The sequence below is a fragment of the Necator americanus genome, chromosome II (assembly GCF_031761385.1).
Source record: "Necator americanus strain Aroian chromosome II, whole genome shotgun sequence".
Taxonomy (NCBI): Eukaryota; Metazoa; Nematoda; class Chromadorea; order Rhabditida; family Ancylostomatidae; genus Necator; species Necator americanus.
This window is the reverse complement of record NC_087372.1, coordinates 29,379,816-29,400,084: the sequence shown is the minus strand read 5'-3', so window position 1 is coordinate 29,400,084 and position 20,269 is coordinate 29,379,816. Positions and strand designations below refer to the sequence as shown.

Here is a 20,269-nt window from a genome sequence, read left to right as displayed (position 1 = left end):
TTTATCTGTGCATTCAAACACAGAACGATCTCGTTTATCAATATGACCTAGGGAACTGTAACCTGTCACAAGAAGGCAAAAATGAAGAAATAAATACATGAGAGAATAAGGTCCGATCACGGTTCGCTGATACTACTCATTTGGATCCGTAGTGGTCGCTCTTTTCTGCGAGCAGCAGCAGTCATATTTTGTCCATTTTCTTTGATTTGAATCTGTTTTCTATCCTCAATTGAGAGCTCTTTTGGTACTTCCGCAATGTCGCTAAAACTTCTCACATCAACATTTCAATGTAATGCTAAAAAAGGAAATGAATACTAAGAACATATCTCATGAGAAAAATGCTGCATAATGAAACTGTTCGACACAGAGAAGAACAAGTTAAATAATGTGTGAAGTTGTAACATTTCCCACAACTAATACTTAAGAGCCATTACAGTGCAATCTTCTCCATAAGACTTACCGATAATATATTACCCTTCCTCCTATACGTTCGATAACCTCATTCGGTGCATAAGAAGGGTGTAGGTAAAACTTCACTGAACCATCTAACATAGCAAGACGACTTAATGCATATGGCCACTTCTCCCATGAACTGCCAACCTTAACACGCGATATCTGAATGTATTATCAGAAAAAAGATTTGGAGTGAACCACTATAATAATATGGTTATTATTGTAAGGAAACCAACCAGGCACTCAACGAGTTATTTTGGACAAACAAGTAAGCAAAAAACTGTCAAATCTGTGCGCTGTAAATAGGAATTTGGCAGCTTCAAGATATATTTTCTACAGTTGTGCTATACTTGTAAGCACTACCTCTAAACTAAAAAGAAACAAAAAAAGTGAACATATAGCCGCTAAACGTTTTTTCTCCTCTGCGAGTGCTTAATTCAAAGAGAATTGACTTGTTTCGGTCTCTGAATCGTAAGCTGTTCCGTTTCAGCATATTGATAATTTTGATAGATTTTTCCTAGAAACTCCTCAAAAGGCACTAATAGAAAAGTTACAATGAACCTCAGTGAAAGCAATCCTTTCAGGAGGAATCCCAGAAATGGCGGAAACACTTTCAGCAAGCGATGCCATCTGGTTGGTAGCATTTGGATCAACAAGCACTTCTTGCAAACCAGACACTTCAACGGTTGAAGGTCGAAACCTACGCACCAATATAGGCACCCCAGGCTTACCAATGAGCCGTTCATCTGCAAATTAATTAGAAAATTAAATGCAGCATAGCGGCATTAGGAAAATATTTCATCCGTAACAATGTATTCACCTGTTATTATCTGGAAATACACATTATTTGACCACTGAGAACCTCGACAATCCAAAGTGTCTGCCGGATTCAAAACAGCCTTCACCGGACGACTTACGGTAGACATTTCTCGCAGTCGTACTCTGTGCGAACTCTTCATCACAATCCATGCGTTATTACCCAACTGCATATATCGTGAGAAAATCTCCTCAAACTCACTGGTTCAGGGGCAACCTTTGACCGTAGATCTCAGCGTATAGATGTATACATTGCAACATTAAGTCTCCAACAGACGTTTGCTTCGATGCTGGACATTCGAAAAGAACTTTCCAATTCTCACGCTAAAATAAGAGATGTACGAACAAGAATGTCGTTTACTTTAACTCTATTGGCTCTCACAATAGCTCCCGATGCAATATGACCTCGATGAAAGTCTGCAAACGGTCCTACGCTCTATGATTACTAATATCATAATGTTTCCACAGAAATCTCCCATTTCGTGAGTTTTTCTCTCAGTTTTCCGGGATCAATTGAAATGCGGTTACAAATGCAACCATTTTCTCTTACAGAAGTTTTCTGAATGAAATTCTAACGATATTTGACCTCACTCTCAACACTTGTGATATGATACTGGTAGTTAACGCCGAAGAGAGTGCATGCCAAAAAGGTAATGATCTCCGGAACACGCCTCGTACAAAACTAATTTGTAATATAATGTGTATCACTTATTGGCTTGGACTGAGTATGCATCCAAACTCTCTTAAAGAAAAGAAGCCGCTAGATTTTCACCTCCGTTATAAACTTAATGGAAACTACGTCATGATGAACGCAGTTTCCAATGGGAAAAATCGTATTTTCTGCGTAAACAAATTATTTATGAAGATCGGCGCCGTAATGTCACATCAAGAAATTCAAAACATCAATTAGCTATGCTCGATAAAACAGTGAGAGATAGTTGTAAGTATGCTGACGCTGGAAACGGTAAGAAATTGAAACAATAATAAAATTAATACAACCAAAGACTTACGTTAGGGTCGTCTAAGTCGAACTGCAATACGCGAATGAGTTTCTCGTCCTCTTTCAGAGGAGGTCTGAGCTTCACTCCCAGCTAAAGAAATGAAAAACAGCTTTGAAATATAAATGCGAATGATTGGAAAGGTAGCAAAACTCATGAAGTGAAGAACATAAATAAATGACTGTAAAGCTGAAAAACTCGTCCAAACCTTCAGAACATTGTCCAGGGCACTCCTTACACTTTCCTCGTCCTTATTATTGCACTCATAGCCTTTGTCATCTTCCTATAGTTACAAGAATTATAGCTTTCAAACAAGATATATGCGACACTTCTACGATTTCGATATGTAGTAAACAGAAGGCACTTAACCCTATAATGCTTTATGACAACAAATTGGGATGTATCCATTCCTAGTTTCTTTCCAAGCCAAACTTTGAATTTCCCGAATGGCAATCGTGAATCGACATCCAGGTGAAGAACTAAGAATACGGACAGATTAAAAACTGAAGAGTTGCGTAGCACAAAGACTGAACAAATTAATGAACTAGCATTAACATTAACTTGGCGATGGGGATATCATCTCTTGGTAGGGAAACAAACCAATCCCCTCTTCGCCCCCCCCCCTTCTTTCTACCCCTTTCCAGTTTTGGATCCGTGCTTTTCGCATTCATAGAGCATGTCATAACTACCCCATATCCTAGAAAACGTAAAAACAGTACTAACGGTTTTCGACAGATGTTGGTAGCTCAATTACGCTTTGAACAGAGTTGTCAATAGTTGAGCTCGACGATGGCACTGGTGTAGCATCAGATGATGTGACAGAATGCGTTCCAGGCTCAGATTTGAAGACGTCTTCATTGTCATTTTCAGCGACAACGGCCAACGAACACTAAATGAAACTTACGATACGATGTGTATGTGCTTGAATGCAAAATATAAGGCGTAATTATACTAACGGCCAAGTCTGAATCGTCAATCCCTTCGTCGACATCCGAAACATTTGGTGACATCTGCAGTAAGTAACTATGCCGTCTAACGTTACATTTTTAAATGGAGAGTATCACGCTAACAATGTCATGCTTTTTGTCATTTCGTACGACCTCAACTAATACAACTACATCTCAAGAAAGCAAAAATATGTAGAATATAAAGATAAAAGAAATTCATGGAAAGTTGTGTTAACTTTTGTCCACGAACTCCGTTCTTATAATCCTACATAAAACATTCTCAGTAGGTATCTTTACAAAATTACCATGTCGCAAACGATCTTTCTTCAGCGAAAAAAAACTGTCAAAAGGCTGGCTTTTCACCATTGCAATTCTGTATGCTACACTTCTCATCTTTACAAATCGAAGAATCTTTCTAGAGAAAAGCATGTTTTGCTCCTTGATAAATGTATTGAGAATCAAAATCTTAAACAACTTAAAAGTTACAGTTTGTTTCATACAAGTGCCCGAAAAATTGAGCTGCTTTTTTTCAAAAAAAAAAAAAAACTTGGAAGATGTCATACGATGTCATAGTCTAGAATGTACTTTCATGGAATGTATGTAAGACAACTCAAAGTACTGCTGAACTTGCTGATAATTTACTCATCAACAACTCTATGTTACTCAATCTAATGAAATTTCATATCTACCGAATACTCTCTCAATGCCATGTCTCACTGGATCTCTTGTACAAAATCAGGAAAAAAAAAACGAAAAGTAGTGTTACGCTAACACAATAACCTCGAATTGATATTAAAGCATCTTCAAAGATCTTCTTTTGTAGAATTGTTATCAAAGTCATGATTACCAATGTCAAATCGAGGTACTAACTTATTACATTCATGCGCTAGAAATACCAGAGCACGTATTTGCTTTGAACAAGCTCAATTGTGGATAGCTTCTTCAGTTACATTGCGTAATCATTAGATAAATACCTGAGGTGTGTTTTGACAACAGCTACCGATATCACCCATACCGTCATTACCAATGAAGTCACTTGCTCGAGAAGATGATCTACTTGCTCCACTAAGAGGTGTCATTGGAGCAGAAGTAACTGCTGACGAAGCAGGGCTCTTCAGCTGAAATTCTTCGAATGCATCTTATATTTCCCTTACACGCCGACCATTACCATTCACTGACCGTACATGGAGCAGTACATTTACCGAAAAAAAAAACGGTTGCAAAAATCAGAACGAGGTAAAAGACTCCCTCAATCCAATAATCAAGTAAGTAAATACATCGCAGAAAAATCGACGATATGGTCTCTGTGGGCAAATATAAAGCTCGAGGTGTAGGTTACGAGTATGAGCGTGGTCACACTCAATTCCTCTAATCGTCTGAAAAGCTGCGTTCCTACAAATTTCGTGAGAATGCGCCACTCTTCTGCACGCGCCGCCACAATGAGCGAGCGCTCGAGAATCAGTGAAGTCTCCTTGAAGGCATCACTCCACGAATCTGAGGTGGTACGGATTTCAGGTGGAGTATACGTATACGGGATGGGAGATTATGGAGAGGAGGGTGATTCCGTCCATTCCTTCCTAATTGCCGTAAAAAAACGGCTCGAAAGATACGGCTTCATTCCTTCTGGCGCACTATTTTCTACAAGGAGTTCGACTGGAGCGCGCCAGCCTTGTGCGGCGCCGCATCTTCCGGGCCGTTTTTTTACGGCAATTAGGAAGAAATGGACGGAATCACCCCCCTCTCCATAGTCTCCCATCCCGTATACGAATACTCCATCTGAAATCTGCACCACCTCAGATTCGTGGGGTGATGCCTTTAACAACCCTATCCAAGAAAAACAATGAATAGGCTGCTGAGAGAACCGGAGCGTGTACAAGCGTTACACGTTCCAATGTACCTCGAAAGAACTGAGGTGGTTCCCACGTCATTGTCCAGGAAATGATTAGGGAGAATAGAGCGGGACCACGTTTATACTAGTAATTGTCACCCCGAACTCTACATCCGCAAATGGAAGAGAGCATAGAGACTATCGTCTGCTTCGTTATAAAACGTTTATGTTTCGTGTCATTAAATCAAAACGTAAAATAATAGCAACGAATGAGAGATGAGCAGCATAAAGCGGTTTCATCATCGGGTCATCGGCAAAAACAAAGCCTGGGTGACACGTCAGAAGAGGAGAAAACGGGTATTTTTCTCAAATTACTTCTCAAATTATTATATTAAACTTTAACATAATACAGAAAGAGCTTAATAGTACTTTGTACAGAAATTGACCTTCTACCAAAAAAACGTAGCTCAGAAGTTAAAATAATAGCGAAAGTTCGATTTAAACGTCGATCCACTCGTAAAAATGAAGCTTAAACCTATCCCACCCCCCATTCTGGGAAAAACCCAATTTTTTTCCCCGAAACCGCAAAACCCAATTACTATTAGGTAAGACCTCAGCAGCTTGCACAGCTTGAGAAATTTCATCTAACAAAACAAAAAATTCAATTAGTCTTACCAAATGCTGGTTGTTGCCCACAGCTTCCAACCACGAAGAACCAGAGTATGCATTACTCGTTGCTTGGGCACGCACAATTTCATCTGTAAAACCGAAGGGTACTATGTGCATCACGAAACTACCTCCATCCTCGAAGGTCTCTGAGTACTTCTCCCTTCTTGTATCTGGTATTCTTTGTCGACCTTCCAAACGCAGGGTTTACCCAATTTTGTAAAGGGACCAGATCTGTTTTTCCCCAAATTTATTCATTTAACTTCATTTCATCGTTAATGTTGCATGGAACTGTGGAACATCTAACTTCTCTTAACTTTTAAAATTATTAAATGAATATCTCAACGTTTCAACATCACTTTTGTTTTTTTTTTCTATTTTAGTACTAACGCAATGGAAGTTTCGACGTACCCGGAGAAGGAATCCCCACAGTCAGAAATTGAGCAAATTTCTTCCTGTCTAAAACGGCGAACATCACCGTTTCGTTAAGCGCCTTTCCTCTGTCTTCTTCAACTTCGTTCAAGGAATCGCCTTTGGCTCCGTTGTCGCAGTACACCTAAGAAATGTATAGCTCAGTCAAGAAAGTCAAACATGCTGCATCTGAACATTACAGTGCTAGCGTTTGTGCTTAAATGAATACCCTACCAGAGGTACAGCAGAGAAACATTGCTGTAGCAGTTCGAAGAAGTTCGTTGCAGGCGAATCGAGTAAAACTAAGCCATTTGGTTGCGTGTCTCGTTCTAACACCAGGCGAGAGGCAACAGCAGCTCGTTGCCCATCACCGAACATAGAGCCAATTAGTTGTTTCACTTGTATCACCTACAATGTCGGTTGTTCCGATATAAACCCTTCGCATGAAGCATGCACATCAATGAACATGGTTCCGTTCATAGTAAAGAAGTGCTTACCGTGCGAAGGTCTGGACTAATGTAAAGGTAGAAGGAGGGTTGGATGCATCGGGCTGCAACGTCGACTCTTGCTACACGAATTGTTCGTCCATTCGGAGGAGTGACGGGAAAGGGGATTCCTGGAATGGCATTTTGATAAGTGTCTTGAGTATGCGACCATAATCCGTTGCTTACATGTCCACACCTATAATTATAAGCCTTGTTATAATCATAGATAAGGGCGTCCACTTTGTAGACGATTGTAGCAATATATAACGAAGTAATATTTACGTTTTTTTAAACCAAACCCTATTTGGTACTAAACATCAGCTGTCAAAATATATTGCACCTTACCTCTGGGTCTCCAAACATCAAGCAGAAACATGATGTTGTTAGGACGCCCTTGAATTAGGCAGGTTTCGATCTTCTGAATAGACAAGATTAGAATACAGAACAAACAATTGAATCTTGTCATGGAGTTGGAAGGTAATATGAATTCAGAGGAAAAAGTTTTCTTTCTTTTGTTTCAGTTGTAGAAAAGAAATATGAGACTACGAACAATGTGGAGTAGAAAGCGACGTAGGAAGTAAAACCTTTGACAGGTCAGCTCTGGAGACGTAAGCCTCATGAACTGTCAAGCCACGATCGCTGGTTACACGAATAAGGCGACTATGATGGCGAACAATAGAAGGATTGTCCTTCTCTGTGCTAGAAAGGGTACGTGCCTTATCTTCGAAGAATTTTAGCGACTGAAAGAAAACACCATTAGTTTCGCTGCTGGGCTTAGAAATAACCCGTGCGAAAAACACCTGATTATAAACGTCGCAGAGAATATTTGATCGAGGCATATCCGTAACAAATTGCTCGCTGAGCATAGCTTCATTGTCACATACCATGTTCAGGTGCACTTTAATCTATAAACATCAATCATACCGCGAAAAAAAAATGTGCACAAATCCCGTAAGACCGCAGTGCAACATACGTTTACAAGATTCATCTGGTAAAGTCGCTGCCTTTCTCGTTCAGCCTCTTGCTCTCTCCATTGACTTTTTAGCTGAGTAATGTGATGAGGTAAATCCGCAGTACGAATAAAATTTGCGTTTAATTTATTAATCTGTAAGTGCAGTATACAGATTGAGTGTACGAGAAAAGCAAAAATAGAACAGTAAAGCTGTATCGTTACCTTTCTATACATAAGCATATATGCATTTGTGTTACTCGTAGACCAACCGCCGTAAGAACCACCGAAGCTTTTTGAAATTTCTTCAGGACCGACAGGCTCTACACGAGAGTCATTAAAACAATACCATCGACCCTGATCCATGTTTCTGAAGAAAATAACTTCTGCTTAAAAGAAATTCAACTATCTAAGGTTATTTTAAAAAGTAATTCATTGAAAGACAAGCTTGCACTATCCCGCTACAACCTCTATCCAGAAAAATACAATATAGGCAAAGTTTTTCCGATCACTTCTACGATATTCTTGAGTAGCATAAGGTATAGGCATTCTGAAAAACTCGGTCGACGTACTGATGGGAATAATGACAAGTTGGAACACCGACAAAATTATCCACTCCTTCGTCTCCTAAGACTTCACTCAACAAGTTTAATCAACCTCAGCCCCGAAACCTTCTAAAACGGAAGGTTTCAGTCAAAGTCAGTCGAAGGCGGTGATGCGACGACAATTAGGTTCATCGGTTCCAACTTATGCACACTACAATGTTTTAAAATTTCAAACCGGATCAACCTACTTGATATGAGCAAAATAGTGTCCGCCAGCAGCACTTCCCTGGTGTACCATAACAGAAAATAACTCATATACATATTCTCCTCTTTTCAGCAACCTGCTGATGTGAGGACGATCGAGCTGCTGACCAACGAGAAAAGTTTCTAAAAAAAAAGAGCATGTCGAGAACAGTATCTTTGAGCATGTAATCTGCAAATCATTGGACACGCTTCACTTTACAGATACTGCTAGTCTGACCACAACACAAAAATGACATGTATCACCATCCGGACTGCATACAAATGATCGGGAACCTCCTTAAATATCGCGAACAATTTCCAAAGTTCCAAAGGGGAATGCAATTAAAAACCACTCCTGTATCCGTTGTAATTAATATGAGAAATTTTCTCAAGCTTTTTTTTTGCAACATCCCAGTTCTTAAATAAATTAACTGTGCGCCAATAAAAACGTGTCCTAGAAGTTTTCCTTGGAAACCCGCAGCATGCATCGCAGCTCAACAGTATTACAATTTTCAGCCATCAGAGAAAAAAATACTACCAACCAGGGCTAACTGTTGAACCAGCTGACTCGTCACAAGGAGGCAGACCATCGTGCGCCGATGATGAGTGCACGAATGGATTTAAATCGAGTACATCGGGAAATGTCATCCTAAAATGTTTAGCTTTAATTTTAGGTGCAGACTGGGGTAAGAAGAAGACACACAACAGAACCTATCATTTAGTTTTATCCTGTGCATAGTATTGTAGTCGAAATCGAAACGTTTGAGCTGGATTGTGAGCAGGTACGGAAACTCCGTGATACGTAGACCCTGCGATTTACGATTGTGGTCGCATAGGTATAAAAAGAAAAGCAAAGAAAGTTTACCTTATGTGCATCCTGCTTAGAGTTGCAACTGTCGCAGAAGTATTGGTTACTTCCATCAAGTAGTTCTGGAGTGATGAAGGCACGAAGAGCTTCTTCCTGTGAAAGGTAAAAATGTTTATGTAGTTCCAAACGGCATTAACTCTGCAAATATTGCTCTCGTGAAGCTAAGGCGCAGTAACAAGGATGGAGATGGAAACTTACAACGCTATGAAAAGCTTCAACAGCACCGAACGGTTTTACGGCAAGAGGCAAATCGAGAAAAACATCGGGGCGTACATTCTCTCGACCACACTTCAAGCACTTGACAAAGTCCTGCATCTTTCCTCTAGAAACACATGGAATAAACACAAGCATCTCTTTAAAATATTACTGATAGCAGAAACTCTGCAATAACCTGTAAAGGCTTTGTATGAGTTTTTCATTCTGGGTTCCCTTCCATTTGAGTTCTAGTGCATCAAACATTAAGCGACACAATTCCTGCACATCATGCTGATCATATGCTGAAGCGATTCATGCGACTAGAAGATGGAATAACTCTAAATTTTTAAAGATGCAAATAATCACCTTCACTACTAGACCACCCAAAACTGGCAGTCAAATCCTTTGTTTCTAGTGAAGCTAGGTCACTTGTTTGGAGCAACAAGAAAAGCTTCTGTATCTGATAGGGAATACTTCGTGCTTCCCTCTCGCCAACACTTGAGGAAGATTTACCACTAATACGATATTCCCATCTGAAATAAAAAAAGAAATAGCCACGTGTAAAACGTGGGAAAGAAAGATTCTGACAGCGAATCCACCAGTAAACCAAGGAATTGTATGGGAAAGTAGCGTACAGAAGACCTAATTGGTTCGAAAAGCAAGAAAAGCCTTCTTGTTAATAATCCCATTCTAACTACAAAGATCCCTGGTGAAATATTGGTGTATTTGTAATATTAGCGTAATCATGGAATATAATAGATGCCCCAGAATCCGGATATACAACCTAATGATGACAACAAAACAACGCACTTATAGATCGCATTCCTGAACTCTGGTGTCATGTACAGAGACTGGACAAGACTATTCAGATAGCACGTCATTGCCTGTTCAATAACAACAATATTTACAATGAAAGATTATGTGAAAGCACTTCAGAATCCGGATATACAACCTGATTTATCAAGCCAACATATTTGTGACCATTTTCGTCGAGTGGAACATGAGGAGTTACTTCATCTTGAGGGTAGGTAAGTGCAGGCTGTGGCACTGCAACACCTGGGCGATCTGTAAAACTAAGCGTGTGCAATTACAGGAATGAAACCATGAGGAAGAATGTTGTTCCTAACAAACATTTTCACTCAACCAGCCTTGCAAGCAGTAAACTATTTAAAGAAAAACGACATTTTCTCTGAAACAGAGAAGTGTTGCTAGCGAAGCAATTACGTTTAGAAAGTTAGTGTTCATATAAAACACGTTTCCATCCACCTAACCAAAGAATCACGTCATTACTGTTATAGTGGAAATGTCATTCAGGAAGCCCAGTGAGAAGCAACACACACGACAGCAACGCACGTAACTGCTGTTGAAGCGCTTCCAGAAGATTTTAAAAATGATAAAAATGTAGCAAAACTGTCGAAAGGAGGAACAGCTTACCTTCTGTCGAAGAAGTATTTTCTGATTCTACAACAGGACCGGGGATGTTCGTAGTTCTTCCAAGTTGCATGTCACCCCCGGGAAGACCGCAACCTGATGGACTGAAGAGGACGCCAGGAGAGGATGGAGAACTGCCTTAAGAGAGTAAATCGTAATTTCTTAATATTACGGCGATTTAGTCTCTTCACAAATACTTTGTCCTGCACTGTAGCTGAAGCAGGTGCGTGCTTCAAAATGTTTCCTTCCCGATATTTAACAGTATTAAGAGTGAGCAAAATGTGAAAAAAGTTACTGCAGGGAAATTCGCTTGATCATTCAAAATTCATAAATTTCAAAAAAGCGCGATGGACTCAACTTCTTCACAATCGTACAACAAATTTATAATTTACCACATTAAAATTTTAAAAAAATTTTAAAAGAGAATAATTTGCAATTCATCAGCCGAGAAGAATAAACCATACGTTGCGAGCACTTTGACAGGTTACACTCACATTCATACTTAACTTCGACTATATCACCTCAAAAAAAGTAGTCTTGTGTTTTGAGCAGTAGTTGACTGTCTTCAAGGACAAAAAAGGACATAGCAAACCTGAATCAAGTATGGGAACAGATGGAAGTATTGGTGTTAAAACCATGAGATAAAACAAGACTTTGAAGTGGGTGGGGTTATCAACAGCAGAAGAAACTCGCTATTAGTCTGTAATGAATGTTCTGTCTGTCCATGTACGCATTCTATCAATTCCGATCGAAATCTTAGAAGACTTCTGGACAGCAGAGATAATAACACTTATAGTGATTTTGCTTACAGATTCTAACGTCTCGGAATTCTGAATTCGCATTCCATGGTATTAAATGAGCGCTACTGCAACGCGTAAGTAAACGATGTAATTATAGGCACATTATGATAAGTGCAATATGGCCATCACAAGCCACCTGCTGAGCTAAACAATCAACCTAACACTGCCACTTTCTCATAGAAATAGTAATAAAGAAAAAAGAACTTGCTCAGCTTTTCTTAACCTCACAAAATTCTAAAGTACTCAGTGGCTTTCGTCTTATCTGTTTGCGTTTATTTATGATTACCCTTGTTTTCTGCACTCTTTTTGCAACAGTGGGAAATTCGAGCCGACAACTCCTTAGTAAAAACTAATCTCATTAGGGAAACTGAAAAAAGTCCCATTGGATGATACCCCTCCTGACGCGCTAAAGATATGTACTAATTTTTCAATCTAATTCGTCTTGAACCACCAATCTGAATTTGAAGCCAGAGCAAAGTTAATCAAATTTCGAAGTGTAAGTCACTTCTCAAATCTTATGACAATAATTCTGGGAAGATTTTATGACTTTTCGAAAAAGTCCCACGAATGACTGTTTCGCTCGTAACACTCAGCCGAGTACAAATAAGTATTTCTCTTCTTGGTACCGCCAATTTTTGAGGGCAGGGTACCATCACTCAGCCTGTCCACTTGTGTATTACTGCTCTTGTTTTCCACGTTCCGCATATCCAAATAGGATCATTGAATCTCGAACGACCAATAAATCTACTAATAAATGTACCATCACCAATGACATAGTTTTCAACTAGTTTCACTCTAATTCCACATCGGTACCTCAAGGCCCAAACATCGCTCTGCTGTTCTAGCTCTATTTTTTCTAAGAAAAAATATTCGCTTTACTCCTTCGCTTCTAAAAAGATCTTTCTTTATAACATATTTCGCAAGGAAAACTTCAAAAAAGCGCTGTCAATAGTATAAGAACGACTAATTTTTTTTAATAGAAACCCTAGGATAAAACCTCGTGCACGAAAGACAAGTTATCTTTAAAAAAAAAGGGAGCAGGATTTAAAAGACACGAGTAGGTGGTCTCTCCATGTTTCAGTTGCACTAATACTACATGATAATCCTTGGCTTGTTAGCATGGATTTAGCTTTACTTTCTAGTATAATTCCCACAAAATGGCGACCAAAACGCATAGAACGGTCCAGATATGATAGTTATCATAATGTAACTTACCTTTATCACCAACAGAACTGGATGACGGCTGGGGATCACCAGGCGCGACGACCATTAGTGACAAAATCTTCAAAAAAATATGGAAATAAACATTCCGTTTATGCATTTGTTGAAATTTTAACGTGTGAATCAAAAAGTTGCGGAGCTATGTGATGAATAAATAATCATCGAGGAAGAAGAAACGGTGATTTCAATGTGTTGAGAGCTAGTCGAATTCGATTTTGGAGTGAACTGCTCCTCATGGAAGACAAAGGAAAGCGGCAGAATAGCAAGCGAGTGGTAGAGGAGCTCAAGAGACATTTCGGAGATTAGGAGGGGATTCAACGCAACTAATAATAATCGCTCTCGCGCGCTGCGTCATTGTTCAATGAATGACGGGCGGACACCATGCCAAAACATGAAGAGTCCATGCATGCAAGAACGTCAGCGGTACATGAAGGACGATCACGTCTTTCCAGGAAAAACTTGTGAATTCCGAAGGAAAAGCAGAAATATACGAAGTTTCGTGTGGTGATATGTTGGTGCTAACTGAGACACATTTTTATTCGTGTTTGATCCTATTCTTATGAACATATCACTTTGAAATATTTGTCCGAGCAGTGGCGCTGGGAAAAAATGAAGGTTTTAGATACCAAAAACTCCAACAATGTCCTTGCTTTTATCAGAAAAAGGAATGAACTCCAGTTATGTTGTGGTTTCAAAAGATCTTAAAAGAACCATGGAGTTAGAAATAAAATAGAAATTCTAAAGTGAGCGAGTTGGTGAGGTAATGGGATCAAGTGTAACAGCAGTAGCGTTAAAAAAACTCAACCTGGCAAGCGCATGCATCGCACTTGCGTCCTTGTTTCACTTGAATGAGCGCTGAGAAGAAGGATTCGGGAGAGGATTCGCTGTTGGGTTCTCTCTAGTAGTAAATAGAGATTGGAATGCAGTGTCCAAGTATTACTACGTGAAAACGCGAATCACTGCTACAAATCCAAAAATCAAATGGTTCAGGGGAGTCAAACTGATCAATACTCAATTATACATGTTTCCCCAAACAACTCTTTAGACTTACACGGGTGAAAAACCGAAAATGCGAAAACGTAATGAAATTTGTCGCTGAAGCTGCACTTTACACCCATGCGAATGGTGAGATCATTCGTACATAATTCATTTCGGTGTAAACGCACTTCCGTTTTTTTTTACGGGTGTAAGGATTTGGTTTGCCGGGTAAATTGATGAACTTGGAGGCCCGGATTACCTAATCTACTGAATCTGTGATAGATGTTTAACGTATCTTCTGTCATTTCAGCAAACTACACCCTCTTCACAAGTGGAAAAATTCAGAATCGAAAATTTTCCCCCGAAATTAACTAGATCATTTACATGAGAATCTGGATTCAACTTTTATCAATACCATAGAGATATCCACTAAAATTTTCTAATCAGCAAGTTGGCTAGAAACTCCTAAATCAGTCCGAAATTCGGGAAGCTTTGGCATGAAAGATCCCATAATTATTTGGGACCCAGTTGGAGTTGGTCAGTTTTTTTGCCTGTGAATATATCCAAAGATTAATCGAAATGAACTGTGTTTAGCTTGCTATATTGCAAAAGAACTGAGACGTCACCCACGAATGCTCTGTCAGTCTATATCATCACAATAAAGTGCTCTAAAGAGTGTTCCTTCACCAATTCGAGGGAAGCATGATATAAGATTCTTCAAACCACAACAGCCATTGAATTTTGGATACTGACTGGTTTTGTACTTTTTCAACTCTCCTGATAAACAATAGGAGGGTAGGAAACTATAGGTCCGGCAAATAAACCAAGCGGAAAACTTCCCTTAACAAAATAGCCCACTAAAAACATCATAATCTGGGTGGCGTGATGAAGCCGACAGGAGACGGCGAAGAAGACAAATGGATGGATCAGCGAGGTTCAAACGCAGACTCCAGGGAAACACCGACAAAAGTGTTGAGGGTAGACATTGCCGTTGCGTAGCATTCCATTTTAGTTTCTCTCCAAATAAGATTCTCATTGAATTCTCACTCAGTTTAAAGGTATACAGAATTGTCAGCGCGAACTCCAATCGAAACGTGAATTTGAGCCTTAACTCGAGCCTCTATAAAAATGCCAGAATGTTAATTCAATACCATGCAACCACTTCATCACATCAAACACAAAAGTAGTCAAAATCACTTTACATTGGGATAGAAACTACATGCGGTTAATTCAGTTTGATTGGGGCAAGTGGATCGACTTTGGAGCAGAGCTCCACGAAATTCCCATCGTTCTTTATTAACTTACGATTCGATGGAACTATCTTGGGTTGGTAAGGTTAGGAACGTTCGCTGATCTACACATTTAAAATCTTGAACGATTAGATCGAGAACGTTCCAATGAGTACCCCAACCTGTTATTCATGACAAATACAATTGCCATTATAAGTCAGACATTTATACTAGGATTAAAATCTGAATTGCAATCTGGATTTAAGTATGTACACATTGCACTATGAAGATAAACTATCACCGCAAAGTTGATTTCTGAGCAATAACCCCTTAAACCAATTAGCCGCAGAATCGCATGTTGCAGGCGACGCCAACTGCGGCGCTCGGACGAGTTTGTATGGTTCCAGGAGGGCGCAAGTTTTACTTGTAGTGAATGCGCTTTTGGTGCTATCTAAATCTACTTAAACGGCTGCGCGGGCGGTCGCGTCGCGCCGCGCTGGCTCGCTGCCAGCTCTGCCATATCTGCGGCCCTTCGCAGACGTGAGGGCCTATGGTGTTAGCAGGCACTTGCGGCTATTCGACCTGACCCCAATGGGTCCATGCGCTAGTTTCTACACTCGTCTCGCCATAAAAGGGGGAATTGCACCATCGACTAAGGTAAGTTACTTCTAGATATGCAGTCTATGCTGTGATTGCTTTTCTGGTCTTTGCTTAATGACATGTGCTAGCTAGGAGTTGTATTTGCGAGGAACTTAAGTTTGATTCCTTGCTCAAGCAACCCACAGCTGGCGCAGTCTAACAGAAATCTCAGTTTTTCTTCTCGTTTCTGCTATGCTGTGATCGCTCATCTAGTATAACTTTTGTTCACTCATTCTTTTTAGTATGGTACATATCATAAATCGAGAAAAAAAGGTTTTTGTGTTTATGCAGTTGTAATCTTTATTTTATGTGCAAAAGTAATACATAATACTTCTTGTACATATCACGGTGCTTAGTATATACATATATACATGTATGAAATGTAGCTGTTCCTTATGCCATTCTTTCTCTGCATTAATTGCCCTCTTTGCTCTTTTCTTTCTTCTTTTTACTTCGATATTGGGAGCGCTGCAATGCTGTGTTAGAAATTGCACTCACGTAAGTTCTGATTAACATGGGTAACTTACTGTGTAAAGCTCTGCCTTAGTGAGCTGAGGTTTTGCTCCGGGTTTAGTCAGCTCTGGCCTAGCAGCGATATGCACTCCTTCTGTAGAGGGCTGACTGACTTTTAATTTTGATGCTTGATCAACAAGATCATAAATCTTCTTGAGCGTTTCCGCCGCTTCTTCTGTGTCAGTATTTACGAGAATGTTTACAGTTGCGCTCAGGACTGCATATTTCTAAATATTTGTTTGGTTTAAAATTTGATAATCAACATCTGATATTTGATAATTTGGAAAGGTTGGAGGCAGTTGAAACACTTACACTTTCAATGTTACTCCTTATTTGAGTTCGTTGTTGTTTGCGCTCCTGAGCTGCCGTGACCAGATCCTGAGTGGAAAGTACTTGGTCGACCTCATACATCGTCTCACTTAGCTGTGTATGGGGTATTTCATGGACTTGTGAAGTAGATGGATGTTCTTCTACAACGCCTCCTCCATATAATTTTGCCGCATGTCTGTGAAGGCAACTGATTCCAGCTCTATTATCCAAGCAGCTGCAGCGCCAAGAGTAAGGACAGACACCGCAGAGTGGGCAGTGAACGTTTTCACTCAAGGATTCACTACATGCGCATCCACCCAAGTATACCACTTGGTATTTTTCCGCCACATCTTTTCCCTGAAGTTCCCATTTCTTTTCTGCCACTCGCTTCACCTTCTCAGGACTGTTCTCGTAGTGTTTCAATGCCCATCTATGACATTTAGTGGACTGCTGAACACGGAAAGAGGATGCTGCGAGTCGACGGCGATCCTACAATCATCACTTAAGAATATATTTCAAACGTTTGCAAAAACGTTTTACCCTAATTTCGGCTGAATCAGCCAAGTCCTCCACAGCTCTGATTAGCAGCTCTACGAGAAAGTCGGCTCTTGAGTTGGCATTTCTGTGGAGGAAGTCCTTTTTTAGACGCAGATGCCACCTCTCACTAATCATCGTCGTGTCCATCACGGCACCTTTGTTTGCAAATGATGCCCAACTGGCAGTCCTTCCTGAAAAAGCTTTTCGGGAAAAGGGAAGTGAAGCCAAAACGGTTCTATACTTGCCCAAATAATTATCCTTAAGATAATTAACCATTCCAGTTTGGCCTTCTGTTTCGAGAAAACCGAGAATTTGACCGAAGCGTGACTCAAACGAAGTGAGGTCAGCAATGAGGAGAAGTTCACTGAGGTCTTTCTTTACTTGTCCTCGAATGCGAGCCTGAAGAATTACTCCGTAGGTAGCACAAAAGTAGGCGGAATGATTTCTGAATTTTTTTACCGCAACTAATCTGGTGGCGCTCCTTTTGAATGTTTGGTCGATGTGCCATCTACAGTAGTGCAGCTTAGTCCGTGCTTCCGGAAAAACAGCTCGAAATCCGTTGTAAAAGCATGGAGCTTCATCAGTAACTATCTGTTGTGGGTTGAAATCAGGTAGAAGCTTCTTGATCTCCAAAAAGAGCCTCTGCACATCCAATGTTGTCATTGTGCCGCTCAGTAAAAAAGCTTTAATGCGAAACCATTTATCAATATTGTTATCAACTATTAATGTGAGCAATTAGGAGTAAAACTGTACCAGCCGGAAGACCCCGGTTCTTGTTGTCAGCTACTGAAACAGTCGCTAGCTTTAGATTGTAACGTGTGACGTTATGTGTGTCGTCGACTGCAATTCCACGTGGCGAGAATTTTCTCAACCATTCTAACTGTGTCGGAGTGATCATTACTAAAGAAATGAGCTTGTTTGCCAAAATTCTAGGTATTATGCCAAGCAGCTCACTTAAACGAAATCCTCGTCCACTAGGGTCATCAGTAACCTCTAGGACACGGATTCCGTCGTCCGCGTTCTCCTCTGCTTGGCGGTGCATCAAAGAATTCATGTCATTCTTGTGGCGATATCCAGGGCGTAATCCAAATTTTGTTGTCAAATTCCAAAGATCTGACCTATCGACAAACCACAACCTAGAGGTTTTCGCTGAGTAGTCCCTTTTGAGCCGTCGCAAAATATAGTCCATTGAATGCTCTGTACATGAAAATAGGTCTAGATTTGTCATTTTTCAAGCAATCATTTTAATTCAGACCTTCGAGAAGAGTTCTCAAAAGTTGTTCTTGTGTATTGTTAAGACGGAGCAGCGCAGGCTCTATATCGTGGCCGACATGCCCCAAACATCCTTTTATGTTGACTTTACCATCATCGGCAATGTGAACGTTCATAAAACATGAACAGCTTATGACATCCTTTTTACTAGATGTTGCCTTTGAAGTGGTTGCTTTCTCATATGTGCCAGCCCGATTGCATCTAAGGAATTAAGTCATGTTTTGTATACAAAATTTACATTTTATAAGCACCTTAAAGAGTACGACGAGCCCTTGGCATAACTTGATCGCCTGAAAAAACTAGTACCACTTCTTTCACACTGCTCATGCAACCATTCCTGGAATATTGCAAACTTCTTAGAACTGAAGAAAGTACACTCTATTTATTTTCAGTGCATTTCAATGAATACTTCCAATGACCTACCTCGAATTCTCCAACCGTATCAAATGTAAGCAGTAAAACAGTATAGTCCTGGGGTTTACCGTTAGCCCCGTCTTCGCTATGATTGTCTTCGCAGTGACAGGCCATACTTTCGTGGTCGGTAAAACCCTCATCACAAATGGGGCAATACATACAGGGTTCTTCGGGAATAGGTTTTGATGAACTAGCCTTCTTCTTCACTTCCAGCTTAACCTGAGCTATGTGCTGCTCAGAATATTTGTGGGTTACTCTTAGATGAGAGTACAGATTTTTTCTTAGAAGTATTTTGGCGCAGATAGGACAGTCCCATAGTTCGTGAGAGGACGATGACATAGCGTATGGTGATATAGACACAACTAGATACGAATGTTACCCTTTTCAGCATTGTGAAATAACGACAACTTGTGATCCATTTTCCACACGGGACCAGCCTTTGCGAAATGCGAGATCTTTGCCATACACAGTCGGCTGGATAAAGTGGCAGAATAAGAGCTCGGTGACAAAGGCGAATAAAGTGCCCTGGATCTACTTACTACGTTTGACAACTACAGCTGTGTTCAAAGCGAAATTGGAAAATTCACTGGAAAAATTTTAAATATGACAAAAACCAATTGCACTACATAGGATTTGTTATAGATAGCTTTTGATGAACTCCAAATTAAATATAAGCAGAATTAAGGCAAGATGAAATGAAAGGAAAATGTTGATGTAGATGGACGTATACGAAACGTTGTAATAGACTAAATTCCAATGGATTTCTGGAAATCCTCACCTCAAACGATTGCAAATCATTATTGCAGTAAAACAGGTTGCCGTTCAAAAACCACACTTTCGATAAGTCTATCATTAAAAACATTAAATTTGAAGGAACACTTGGCAGTTCAGAGCAAAGGAAAGTAGAATAATTTAATAAAACGAGTGCACGGTGGAGTAGAACCTCTAAACTGCAGAGATATACATGTGAGAAATCTGTGGACATATGAGAACAGCGTGCAAAATAAAGCCAATTGCAATTTTCAGGTACATAAATAATGCTTCAGTACCAAAGATTCTGCCAGCCGTGAGTTGTAAATGACACGAATCATTAAAGTCCCTGCCAAAAACAACTTCAAGCTAGCATATGTCGCGGAAGATAACCATGAAAAGAAAGGTTGCAACATTGAAGAGACAGCCAAAAGCAACTCACCTTAAGCAGTTTGTAGAAGCTTGTAAAATTGTTAGTCTCAGTATCCAGGAGGAGCAGTGTAAAGGGCATTAGAAAGAACTGACGTATAGTGAATAGTTATAGCAGGCACTTCTGTTTGAATTGGAAGGAATGGATTTGCAGCGATTAGTCGTAGCAGAGTACAGCAAATAGTAGTGGAGAACTCATCATCGGCGATGAGTGTAGCGAATAGTCAGTGGTAGAAATAGTTATCATCAGCAATGTAAATGTAGAAGGAAAAAATAAATGAACGAACAAAAGGTATTCTAAAAACACGACATATAACCTGACAAAAAGGAGAAGAAGAGTAAA

At 40.0% G+C, this 20,269-nt stretch overlaps 1 protein-coding gene across 2 annotated transcripts; it reads right to left on the bottom strand.

Moving 5' to 3' along the window:
- Window positions 1–116: 116 nt before the first annotated feature.
- On the bottom strand, window positions 117–20,008 carry RB195_019875 (uncharacterized protein; the record flags this gene model as incomplete). 2 transcript variants are annotated; one of them, XM_064187926.1, is made up of 42 exons in its annotated part: window positions 117–261; window positions 461–600; window positions 1,015–1,199; window positions 1,274–1,395; window positions 1,472–1,593; window positions 2,280–2,360; window positions 2,476–2,550; window positions 2,637–2,746; window positions 2,991–3,156; window positions 3,224–3,277; window positions 4,189–4,332; window positions 5,718–5,800; window positions 6,120–6,264; window positions 6,354–6,527; window positions 6,617–6,735; window positions 6,950–7,022; window positions 7,189–7,344; window positions 7,405–7,509; window positions 7,578–7,709; window positions 7,779–7,923; window positions 8,347–8,485; window positions 8,884–8,990; window positions 9,053–9,150; window positions 9,207–9,302; window positions 9,408–9,531; window positions 9,601–9,706; window positions 9,771–9,937; window positions 10,215–10,288; window positions 10,357–10,469; window positions 10,839–10,973; window positions 12,851–12,917; window positions 13,662–13,754; window positions 16,230–16,442; window positions 16,528–17,013; window positions 17,065–17,248; window positions 17,303–17,460; window positions 17,521–17,744; window positions 17,815–17,961; window positions 18,016–18,258; window positions 18,317–18,534; window positions 18,585–18,670; window positions 18,757–18,861. In XM_064187926.1, 42 exons carry the CDS (start codon window positions 18,859–18,861, stop codon window positions 117–119), a joined length of 5,859 nt encoding a protein of 1,952 aa, XP_064043807.1. The 2 variants fall into 2 exon arrangements, with proteins under 2 accessions (XP_064043807.1, XP_064043806.1); XM_064187925.1 differs by lacking the exon at window positions 13,662–13,754 and adding an exon at window positions 19,940–20,008 and having other exon boundaries at window positions 17,815–18,258; window positions 18,757–18,966.
- Window positions 20,009–20,269: the final 261 nt, after the last annotated feature.